The 12,765-nt window shown below is 36.3% G+C and overlaps 1 protein-coding gene across 1 annotated transcript in view; it reads right to left on the bottom strand.

The window, feature by feature from the left end:
- Positions 1–12,765, bottom strand: part of ascc3 (activating signal cointegrator 1 complex subunit 3) — a 382,719-nt gene that overhangs the window by 43,349 nt on the left and 326,605 nt on the right. The window contains exon 31 of the mRNA XM_088905827.1: positions 96–233. Within this exon, the coding sequence (XP_088761953.1) occupies positions 96–233 (138 nt within the window). The remainder of the gene's footprint in view (positions 1–95; positions 234–12,765) is intronic.

The following is a 12,765-nucleotide window of genomic DNA, read 5'->3' as shown; positions in this document are numbered from 1 at the left end:
CTGAAACTGCTGACTCTTCAACCTTCCAGTATTTAAAAAAAATGACCAATCAATGAGAAAAACAGAAACAAGGAGCCAGTATGACAGATGAGTACCTGGATTTTGCAATTAACAAACAGTTCTTCCACAGTCTTCCTGTCTCTTTCATGCAAACCAGCATGATGGAGGCCAATTCCAAAGGCAAGGGTCAATTTCAGGTTCGACTCACGAACTGTAGCAATGACATCAGTCATCTGCAAAACAAAACATCAATAGGTAACAACAATAATGGTGATGGTTTTTACAGGTGTGGGTTCCATACAGTATATGACGTGTGATATAAAGCAGACGTCTTTGACATAAAGTAGAGAAGATGTTCTCAATATCGGCACACAAAATATGAGCAGACCCATCAGTTTTTCACAATGCTGTGCAGGCAGGTAATAAGAATTACTGATAAAGAAATCAACCAGATATAGTGATCAAAAGAACTTGGGACACTGTTCCAAGCATACCACTGTTTAACCATTCATCCATTCATTCTGTAACCACTTTATCAATGAAGGGTAGCGGGAGAGCTGAAGCCAACGTGCCAGTTAAGCTGTTTCAAATATGATCAAATATTGTATTTTTTATTAAGCTCCTAGCAGATAAAGTGCAATCCATGTTTCTGTAGTCTTATGATCATCTTCCCAAAAGCAGCCAAACAGCTGAGAAACTGGGCATTCCATGGTTTTCATAGTGTAAGTTTCTCAAAGACAGAGAGAGCACCATGAAAAAAAATGCAGCCAGGCAAGGTGCCTCTGGTTGACGCAGAGCTTATAAATTGGAACACAAATCCCAGAAAATGAAATGGCCCCTAAGTGGGCTTCTGCAGAAAGAAGAACTGGCAGTGGATCCAAGATCTAAGGACTTTAAGGCCAGCACTGGAGGGTGTAACTGCTGTGAGAAAATAAGAGGATATTGTTTTTTTAAATACACAGAGATGTCCTTAGCAGAAATACATTCATGTGAAGAAGATGACTGGAATGCAGACCAAAATGGAATGTACTTTTGAGGCCTGCCTGATGGCACACTCACCCTCAAATACACATGTAAATATACAAGTAAAACAGCCCAAGAGAAAATATTACTGCTCTGTTCATCTGTTCAATGACTGGCAAGAAAAGATGTCTTCTGGTCCTCTATGCTGCCAATGTAACTTTCTGTTCAGTAGGTGAATGAAATAAAAGCACCTGATAAAAGAATTGGGAAGCAATACTATAATACATTTGGAGTAATCTTGTTCCATGTTAAATGTTTAAAGTCAAAAGAATTTAATTAAGGTAAATGTAATGTAGTCTCATCTGATTAAAGCACCTTTTGCCATATTTTCGCAGGATCACTCAGGTGTTTTGTTGCAGACTCCATGTGGGATAAGAGAAGGGATTTCCACTGTGCCATACAGGCCAGCTTTGTGGAGTGACTGGGATATTGTTAACTGATTTTTCTTTCATCTTTGAACTCTGTAGGTCTTAAGATTTCATTTTGTTGTCCTTACAGTACTCACAGGGATATTGAGGGACTGCAATACATTTTGCACGCTTCTCTTGATCTGTGTTTTTCAATGACTTTATCCCTGGCTTGCTTTGAAAGTCCATATTTGTCATGTGAAATTCACCACCTGACCAAGGAACCTCACACAGACTGGTGGCTTTTATTCTGAAATCATGAGAACCATCTATGGCTTGTTAAGGTAATTCTGTGCACCTAAATTAATTTAGGTTTGTCACAGCACTGATTGTGAACACTTTATGTAATCATGTCTTTCCCATTTTTCTTTCATATTATCTATTGGACTCTTTTTTTGTTTTGAATGTGTGGAGTAGGTTGCGTCTACGACATACTTTCTGTTACTTCAATGTGTCATGACGGGAAGCTTTAAAGCAACAAAGTGTGAAAATTGTTCAAAGGTCTGAATACTTCTACAAGGCACTGAACATCCATTCATTATCAGAAAGCTGCTTATCCCTGATACAGGTTACAACAATCCGGAACCTACCCTGAAGGCAAATGCCACAAGGCCACTTGGAGCGTGCACAGACACACACAAGCACAATTTACAGACACCAATTATCCTGGCCAGCAGGGCCAGAAAACCCCGAGAAAATCTGTGCTAAAATGGGGGGTTAAAACATGCAAACTCCACACAAAAGGTACTCCTTTTGTATGGAATGAAACCCAAGAGCTCAGAGCTGTGAGGCAACAGGACAAAACATAGTGCCACTGTCATATATTGGGAGTGTATAGACACAAGCACAAACATACAATAAATGAAGAAATGTATTTTAAATCCAAATGTTCCAGTACCTTTGATTTATTTTGCTATTAAGTGCAAATAAAATGCTGTTTGTCTAACATGAATAATTTCTTTAATATGCTGCAGCTGCTGTTAATTTCAACTATATCAAATAAGCAATGCATACCAAGAATTGGTAAAATACAAGGGCTTTTCAGGATGCTGATACTCTAACAGCTTAGTACCTGACTGTGAACAATTTAATATTTCCAAACAGATAATGGCTCTAAGCAAGTGCTAGAAGTTCAGAATTATCATGTACAATGGGCTTGCAAAAATGAATTATATATAGTTCAGGTGGGTAGCTGCGTCAGCATGCGTAGGCTGCACAGGAACAAGTAATAAGTTTATTCCATGCTGAAAAAAAGAAGAAAGAGAACACAACGTTTCGGCCGTGGAGCCTTCATCAGGTGTGACACACCTGATGAAGGCTCCACGGCCGAAACGTTGTGTTCTCTTTCTTCTTTTTTTCAGCATGGAATAAACCTATTACTTGTTGAATTATATATATATATTTCTGAAGCAGATGAATAAACTATTTGTGAAGAAGATATAACAAATCTCAAAGTGGTCCATTAATCTATACTTCACTTAACAAGTGATTTAATTTTATAATAATTTTACAATTAAAGCTGCTTTTCATATTTAGGCAAAATCAAAAAGCCCTTGTTGCTTGGACCATACAAACCAATGACAAATGACCTGGCAATGCAGTAACCAAGACCTGTTCTTTCATTCTGAACTGTGACCTGAGAGGGACAATGCAAGGAACACAACAGATTTGTTTTACATTTATTATTTCAGATCCACACTTGCTCAGGCACTGCTAGTAGCTTTGGGCTTTAGCCATAGATTTCACATGGAGATACAGCTTACACACAGGCTGTCCAACACTAACAGCTTTCCCTCCCTTTGATGATGGCTCAGCGTGAATTAACCACAAATCCCACTGATGGGGGTTTAAAGTACAGATGTTGCCGTTGTCATTTAAAGCCGGTGGTGGGTGGCTGTAGAGAGGGGACTGCAGGGAAGGCTTGCTTTCCTGTTAGTAATACCTCCATGGCAGTGTAATGTACCAGAGGAGAAATGAAGGCCCCCCAATGGGAGGTCTGCAACTTTCACTTGCCTGCTGTCATTCTAGCAGCAGGGACTCAGAGGTGCTACAAGGAAAACTCCAGGCTTTTTGCATAAATCAATGGAACACACACAGCCACTGCCAGGACTGCTATCATTCTGTACAAGGCAGTACCCATAGACTGGAATACAAAGAATTTTTTTACCACATCATTTCTTCACCATTTTATTTTTATGGAGTTCTAACAGCTGGTGCAGTCACGACTCATCTGATCTTTTGAAACACAACACAACTTAAATATCTATGTTTTTTTCCTAAGAATATGTAGACATAGACAAAATGTGGTGTCTTTTCATGAATACGCTGATCAACTGTAGTTAACAACAAGTACCGTGGTATACTGTAGTTGTTAGAGTGGATGATTCCAAACATGAGATGGGCTTTAACTGGGTGTTATGCTCTGTTTTTAACAGAATTTGTAATTTGGTGCAATAAGCACTCACACATACATCCTTAAAAACAGGTACCTGTAAATAGTCATTACAATTACTTAAAGACTCAAAAAACTAAGAACAATATTTTCGAACTGCTGTCAGAAAACAAATATTTTTTTTATAAAAGTGAGCAAAACTGGTTGTTGTGCCCAAAAGAAAAACTGTCTAACTCCCATATACACATCCATCTCAGTTTTATAGTTCTCCTACCTTACATACTGAGTGCAGTATGTGTTTTTTAAAAAAAGGTTTTGCTATCAAGGATGCATAATAAATGCAATGACTATTATGGGCAAAATTACAGAGCTACAATGACAAACTGTGAAAATACTGCCATCTGAAAATACTGCAAATTGAAAAATTATGTAAGCACTGAAATAAAGTACAATGATGTAAAGGCTATTTATAAAAACAGATGATATGTCCAAATCACCCTGTTAATACCATGGCAACATTTTTACCTCCTTCAATAATGGACGGACGGCAGTGGCAAATGACATTACTGAAAGCGATGGTAAACTTAAAATCTTATATAATCAGTGATATGAGGCTCATTCCCCAGTATAATACCATACATCAGTGTAATGTTTCAGTAGCAAGGAAAGATAGACCAATTTTGCAAGAAGAGGAAATGCAAAATCTAAAGATTTTATAATGTTTAGTCTGTTGAGTTAAAGCCGTTGTCCTGTTTGATGGCAAGAAACAGGATAACATCTTTAAAAAAATAAAATTAACATAATTTATTACTTGAAATGCACAGGCCAACAAAATCAAGTTAAACGAGTTGATAAATCAATCTGTTTTCTTGACAGCAACTTTATTTTTTAGTATTCATGTTATTATCAAAAAAAATTTTCTCAGATTTCAGAGCAATACTTGGCTGATGCAACAACACACACATACATTAAATTACCATTAATTTAATCAATATTATGTCAGACACTAACACTCACAAGACCATTTACCCTTATGATTTTTCATTTATAATCATTTTCAATGGATGCAAACATGGAAACAAGGGTAGTGTGACTTTCCAGCACAGTATTGCAGCTACCTTGCCAGTATTTTAAGGCATGCATAGGAAGAAAGACAGGACAATAGCAGCATTTATCACTATTGGTAAAACAGACAGAAGGTTTTATTAATAACTACCTTTATTAGCAATCACAGCTACCCATACACAGTGAGGCACTGTCTGTTCTTACCCAATCAGTCCTAATAATGTTCAAGAGCGCAGTTGTGAGATTAAACTTAGCTTTTAATGTTTAAAAGTAGCAAATTTCAATGGAGAGGGAAGACAAAGACATTGATATCAGAAGCTGCAGTTTAATTTTTACTTATTGGAGTGGTTAAGGTTTATTTGTTTTTCGATTTCTTTTAATAACTAGCTTTTTTTCTCTGTTACAGCAGACTGCAGTGTCTTGTCTTTGTCCAGAGAATACTGTATGGTGCTGACAAATAACACAATATTTTACACATTCATTCTAAAAATAAAACTACATTTTCCCCAAGTTAATTGTGTTTTTGTTACATTGACCTGGCATACCAAACACTTAATGCAAGAGTGTACATTTTCACAGGATATATACGGTTTTAGTGAATATCCCTGGAGTATTTAAATCTCATAGTGTTTAATCTGAAAAACAGCCTGATGATTGCCCTTATAAAATATTACTAAAAACTGCTTTTTATAGGTTTTCTAGTGTAAACAACATATTTATATAAAAAGACACTATATAGCTTACACTAAAAAAGAAACCAGTTATGGCTTGTAAACAGAGCTTTATCACCATCAGGATCAAAGCAGACTTTTATATATTCCACAGAACATTTAAATCAAGAACAGAATGAATTGGTTCGCCATTTTCCTATAACCTTCTGAAGGTCATCATACATGCATAATGATACTCAATATAAAAGAAAGAAATTCACATAAATAAACTGAAGACAACAGTTAAAAGTAAATATTAACATTTTGAAACAATTATGTACATATTTACCAGCAGCCATGTCACCCTGCAACTCATATCTGGCAACCCACTGAAGCTAAGCAGGTGTGAGCCTGGTCAGTACCTGGATGGGAGGCCTCCTGGGAAAAACTAAGGTTGCTGCTGGAAGAGGTGTTAGTGGGTCCGGCAGGGGGCGCTGACCCTGCGGTCCATGTGGGTCCTAATGCCCCAGTATAGTGACGGGGACACTATACTGTAAACAGGCGCCGTCCTTCGGATGAAACGTAAAACCGAGGTCCTGACTCTCTGTGGTCATTAAAAATCCCAGGGCGTTTCTCGAAAAGAGAAGGGGTGTAACCCTGTTGTCCTGGCCTTTACTAATCATGGCCTCCTAATAATCTCCATCTATGAATCACTTTGTTCTCCTCCCCACTAATAGCTGATGTGTGGAGAGCGTTCTGGCGCACTATGGCTACTGTCGCATCATCCAGGTAGGGGCTGCACATTGGTGGTGGTGGAGGGGAGTTCTCATTACCTGTAAAGCGCTTTGAGTGGAGTGTCTAGAAAAGCGCTATATAAGTGTAAGCTATTATTTTTATATTTCATTCTTAGACAGAAAGATAAGCAAAACATGTGGTCCGGTCATAAGCATACTGTATAAGCAACTTGAAGACTGTCTAAATGAATAAAGTGTAAAGCTCAAATGATATTAAAAAGATAGTTCAGGTGGGTAGCTGCGTCAGCATGCGTAGGCTGCAAAGGAACAAGTAATAGGTTTATTCCATGCTGAAAAAGAAGAAAGAGAACACAACGTTTTGGCCGTGAGGCCTTCTTCAGGTGTAGAAGAAGGCCTCACGGCCGAAACGTTGTGTTCTTTTTCTTTTTTTTCAGCATGGAATAAACCTATTACTTGTTCCTATATTAAAAAGATTACACTGATCTAGATATAATATTAGTGGGTTAGGATGTACAGATAGAAAAAAATCAATGTCATAATCTTTATTTCATATCTACATATTAGAAATGTTCCAATGCATCTGTAACCTGTCAGTACAGCAATAGAAAATGTCAATTGCATACTATCAAATGTCAATTGGATACAATTAGTTTTGGCATTTTTAACCCGTGCTTTGTACCGGTACCGGTACCGGTTCTTATCCCAGAATATAATTTAATATTTGGCTTAATGTACTGATTTTGACACAGCAGTCAAGAATAAGTAAAGATTAATTCCATTCTGAAAAGTAAAAAAAAGAAACACAGTGTTTCAGTTGTTGAAACTACAGGGGAACAACTTCCATACCTAAAGAAGTCTAAATAGCCACAATTCTGTTTCCCTTTTCTGCTTTGCAGAGATAAATTAACCTTTACTTGTTTCTTTGCCACCAACGCATGCTGACACAGCTCAAGTCAAGAATGTTCCCTTGCAGTTTGCAGTATCTCATCTAGGTATAACTTGAAAGAATGCCTATGGAGAACTCTTTTAAGTGACTGAAAAAACAGAGCACACTTAACCGAATGAGTTCACCCTTCCAAAGAATCACACAACATAGTAGAACACGAATAGAAACAAATGTTTTCAGTTTTGAATAAGAAACATTTAAGTTAAGATTAAGTTCATGGACAGTTGTGAACTACTGAGAATTTCGACTCAATTTCCTTGCACTCAGTTCCAAGTTTTGTGTCTGTATGAGTGACAAGGGAGTCTGTGATCTATAATGTTAAGAAACAATGCACTGCTGTTTGAATCCGTTAGTAGAGATGCTGCCAAATGATGAGATGTAAGGGAGAAAAACCCTACTCTTCACACACAAATCCTTTTCTCAGTTTTGTGGCTCAGAAAAAGTGCTTGAGCTGAAAGATTGGCCTGTCAGATCTAAAACCCTGTTAAAGGCTTGGCTGTTACTTAAACAAAATGTAAAAGCACAAAATTAACATTATAGGTCCCTAGGAAACTATTATTGTGCAATGAGATAGGCCCAATGTGTTTTTATTGCCAGAAACATAGTTTCTCAAGTTCTTTTGGCTAAAGAGGTTTAATCTGATTGTATTTAGCACCTTATCCTCAACAAACTGTTTTCTTAAAAACAAGGAATAGTATCACTTTTGGTCAGTGGAGGAATTTAAAGTTAAAATTCAAGGGTACAAAAATATTAACAGTATTTATACAGTACATTACAAATAAATATGCTACATCTTGAAATTATCAATAGTGTAAAGTATAATAAAATGTGACATCTGATTTCCTTAAGAATTCTCTATTGTAAGTATTGTAAGTTTTACACATGATTACAATAAAGAGCTACAATTAGAACCGATGAAGCATTTCAGTTTCATCGTTAATGACAAGGGGGATGACATGGGACCATGATAAATGAGCCTGTTTTCTGATGGAGTCATTTTAATTTCCATGCTATAATCTCAGGCTTAGGGGCAGGGCATGCCAAATCACAGATCAAGACATTAGATTACAGTTTTTTTTCAATTTAAACAAATGATTTATAAGCAGATGTAACTTTGTGACACACTGGATATGTCATACTTTCTTTAGGCTCTGGTTCAACTTACACACACACATCACGAAAGCCAGAAGTTTAACTTTTTTTTAACTTCCTAACTTCCAAATAAATTACACAACATAAGTGACTATCTGTTGAAATAGATATGTTCTAAATACTGCTAAATATATTTTACAAAAGTCTCAAAAATGAAGAAGATGGTAAGTTGGGTTTTCTCTGTCCAGGTTTACAATTTACTAACATTATATATTTATTAGGGTTTCTTAGCATGAAAAGCTCTACCAATTGTAAAGGATTTTTAAATTTCAAAACTCCACATAACCAATAAAATCCAAATGTGGCTGGTATAGTGCTGGAGACAAATGATATGTGACAGAAAATATTTGTATCAAATAAGATGGTGGCCTGAAAATTGTATTGGGAACTGCTGCACTATGAATTGAAACATGGCAGAAATCATCTCCCAGACTAATGTGTGCTCAAGTCATTGTGATAATTTCTCTTTTCTTTCACTGCCATGAAATTTATGTTGAAATAGAACCTATATATATACTGCAAACTGGACTTTTTCAAAAACTAATCACAATGATATCATTCAAGTGACAAAACAAAATGGGATAAAATAGGCATCATGCTGCATAACCCAAATGGCTACCTTACAGGTATTTTGTTGTTATATTTCAGCCTGCCTCTATTAAAAAAATGGCTCTCTCATTAATTACCTCTACATTTTTCAAACATCATCTCATGATGCTTACTTAAAAAAAATATTCAAAATAAAATTGTGACATGAAAACTAATCAAATCTTGGCATTAACATTAAAATGCAAAAAGTTTACCCTGATATATTATACATAGGTATAATTCTATGGGAAATTTATTTAAACTATTGTACAATTATTCTCCTGTGTAATTCAAGATCTGTCACTGCACCATTGTTTCCCTAAGATTCTACTGCTCAATGTCACTGTGTGACTTCAATTCTAGAAGGGAAATTCCCAGGTTTTTGCTAATTCACAATAATACTACAGCTGCGTCAACCACGATGGCATTTTAAGCTGTATTTTCTCTTTTCAAAACTTTCTTCAGCCCTAGTAAACCAATTGACTTTAGTAAACCAACCAACTTTACCAGCACTAAAGAAGTTTAAGTTCGTAGCTGCGTCAGCATGCGTAGGCTACAAAGGAACAAGTAAAGGTTTATACCGTGCCGAAAAGAGAAGAAACAATGTTTTCAGAAGGCTCCATAGATGAAATGCTTTTCATCATGGAATTAACCTTTACTTGTTCCTTTATCAGCATTGGCTGCTGCAATATAGGGTGGTATGAAAATAATACAAGTGACGTACAGTATGAGAATCTGACCTCATATTTAAACTGCTTCAGTTTAAAACATGATTAGCCAATTAAAACTAGTCGTGGTATTTATAATCATGAAATACATCCAAATAAAAATGCAACATAGTATTCTTGCATTAATGGAGATGGCTGCTTAACTGCTATTTTATTCTGTTATTCAAACAGACACCATTTTCAAACCATGTGTTTCTGATTAACGAATAAAATTTATCAAACTTTGACACAAATATCTGCTGAATATTTGTTTAGCCAGTTAACTCAAACTTGGTGGTAGTATAATTCAAATACGGGAAAATGGATATGCCTATATTTCTTATCTTCCATGTGTTTGGTGTGATACTGATTACTATACGCAAAATAATTTCCATGAATGTACTTCTCTGTGATGGTTATTATTCTATTTAAGCCTTTGAAAACAATAGAACAATATATTGTCCCCTGGACATCAGTTATGAAACAGATATATGTTTACAAATATATATATATAAATGATATATAAGCTTAACATTTGCTGAACTACATTTCATGTACATTTGAACATGCAGATTTTTGTAAGGATTTTGTATTGGATATAAATAGACGAATGTTTCTCACTAAAAATAATACAAATAATTTCATTTCTGCAATTCAAACGTATTTGATAAGTATGTTGCCAATGAAAAAACAATATTAATTGTTCTATTTAACTAACATCCTTTCTACAGAAATCTTAGTTATGCTGCTTTATAGTATTTCATGCCAATGGAACTTGCTCAGAAGTCATCAAAATTGCTTGAAGTTTTACATTTTTTGTCTTTAGGGCCCTCTTCTAACACTGACCTTTAATTCACCAGACTATCCAAATTCCTTATGCTCCAGCATGCCACCTTAGCTTTTTTGTGTTGTCCATCTCAATTCTTAATTACTTAGATATGTGTACATACAAGACATATCCAGTATACACATTTCATATGCAAAGTATATACTTAGACATTTTATCTTACTAAGACTTGTCTCTCTTACACAATGATCAAATCATTCTAACTCATTATGAAAGCTCTCTTTCCAACCACCCTGAAAAATCCTGCTTGGCCAGGGACGCCATAACAAACACTTGCATCCCTGTCACAGTAACATGCAGTTTGTTGTTTCCTTATGCTCACAGTGACTGCCAATCTTTCAGCAGATATCGGAGTGCTTAAGTTTGTGCCATCTAGAATCCTCTGTCTCACAGCTTTGGCGAGAAGAAACGCTGCTTCCCTACTAGGTGACGTCCTGCTCCATCAATACTAATGCCTTGTTTCCATGGGAGTGCAGTGTATCCTCTTAAACTTGGTACATAAACTCCACACATCCTACCTGTCCAGACTCTGTGACACCCCTCAGTATATCCTAAGCTATATCTTTTCAAGTGTTCCTAGCTCACTGTTTTCTACAGGCTTGTAAGCCTGCCTGATCCATCACCAGTAAGGACTCTCTCCTGGAGCTATCACTCTCTTTCCTTCCAAGCTGCAGCCTAGACACAGACTCAAACACATTCTGTTCAAATGGGCTTTATTATACTCTTAGTCAGCCCAGAGGAGTGGCTAATTCCACAGAGAGCATATGCTGATAGCGCATTTCCTTATGTGTAATCTCACTACCTTAGAGAGCTAAAAACTCACTCAGATCAGTTTGGCCATCTTGGCTTGAGGTCGCATAATTTGGCTTGGAGTGTCCTCACATAGCTATCTCACACTACCTCATAGGTCCCTAAATTGAAATAAAAAACTAATTACAATAATATCACCACCACAATATTTACAGTAGGAATCTGATATATGCACCTCCAGGCCACCTGTTTGTTATACTGTCATACTGTGATCACACAGCACCAACAGCAAAGCTTAAGTAGTATAGAAAGCACAGAAGTAGTTCAAGTAGGTAGCTGTGTCAGCATGTGTAGGCTACAAAGGAATAAGTAAAGGTTTATTCCATGCTGAAAAGAGAAGAAAAGTAACACAATGTTTCAGAGACTCCACAGCCGAAACATTATGTTATTTTTCTTCTCTTTTCAGCATGGAATAAAACTTTACTTATTCCATGAAGGGACAGACGTAGCTTTTAGTCATAACGGTGCAAGCTCACATAGCTTGTCTGGAGAGCCATAAGAATTGCAGCTGCATGTCAAACCAAGGATACCCAGGTCAAATATCCATCTAAGACCAACCCGGAACCACAGTAGAATTAGAGAGAGTGAATACACTAGAGACGGATGTCTGAGGAGAACCTCAAAGTGAAAAAAGAGACCAAGGAACAAGTAAACTCTGGATATATGAAAATCTGTATCCCAGACCTACAGAATATCAATGAGCTAAAACACTAAGAATGAAGCATCTGACTCCAAGCTGCCAGAAGCAAAAGGAAGTTACTGTCTTTTGTGACATTGCCAATGATTACCACAACCCCAAACAGGTGTCAAAGGAAGAACATTGCAACAGAACATGTAAAGTGAGGAACTGCATGGGAACAAGCAGAAGTCTATTCCATGTAAAAAAAGAACTAACATTTTCGCTCTAGAGCCTCCTTCAGCTGTGCGGAGCACAGAGGGAGGGTTGGGAAGGAGCAGAAAAACAGTTTTATTGAATATATATTCTGCTGTCTGTCAAGCTTGAAAAAGCTCCAAAGAAAAACTTTCTCTCTTTTTTAAGGTGGAATTGACTTTGTTTTGTTATAGAAGAAAGTCTGCGTATTGAAAATATGAGCAGCAGCGTTAAGACACCCAACACTACTCTTTATCACTCTGTGCACACTAAGAATGTTTAATTTTGTTGTTCCAGTTTAAAACATTATATATGATTATATGTATTATTATAACATAATATATTATATATAATTCAAATTGAGTTCAGTTCAATCGTTATTGCTTTGCCCATTACAAAGTGACCTAATACAACATCTCTGTTGTGTTTGTTGTTTCAAAATCTAAATTTAAAGCATATATGTGCACATCAAAACTACAAAACTACAAATGATTTTACAACCTCCTTGTACTGTTTGTATAACAGAGATGATTTAAAAATAGACATATACAA

Source organism: Atractosteus spatula, chromosome 2 (genome assembly GCF_055471065.1).
Source record: "Atractosteus spatula isolate fAtrSpa1 chromosome 2, fAtrSpa1.hap1, whole genome shotgun sequence".
NCBI classification, from domain to species: Eukaryota; Metazoa; Chordata; class Actinopteri; order Semionotiformes; family Lepisosteidae; genus Atractosteus; species Atractosteus spatula.
The sequence above is the reverse complement of the archived record's forward strand: the minus strand, read 5'-3'. Positions and strand labels throughout refer to the sequence as shown.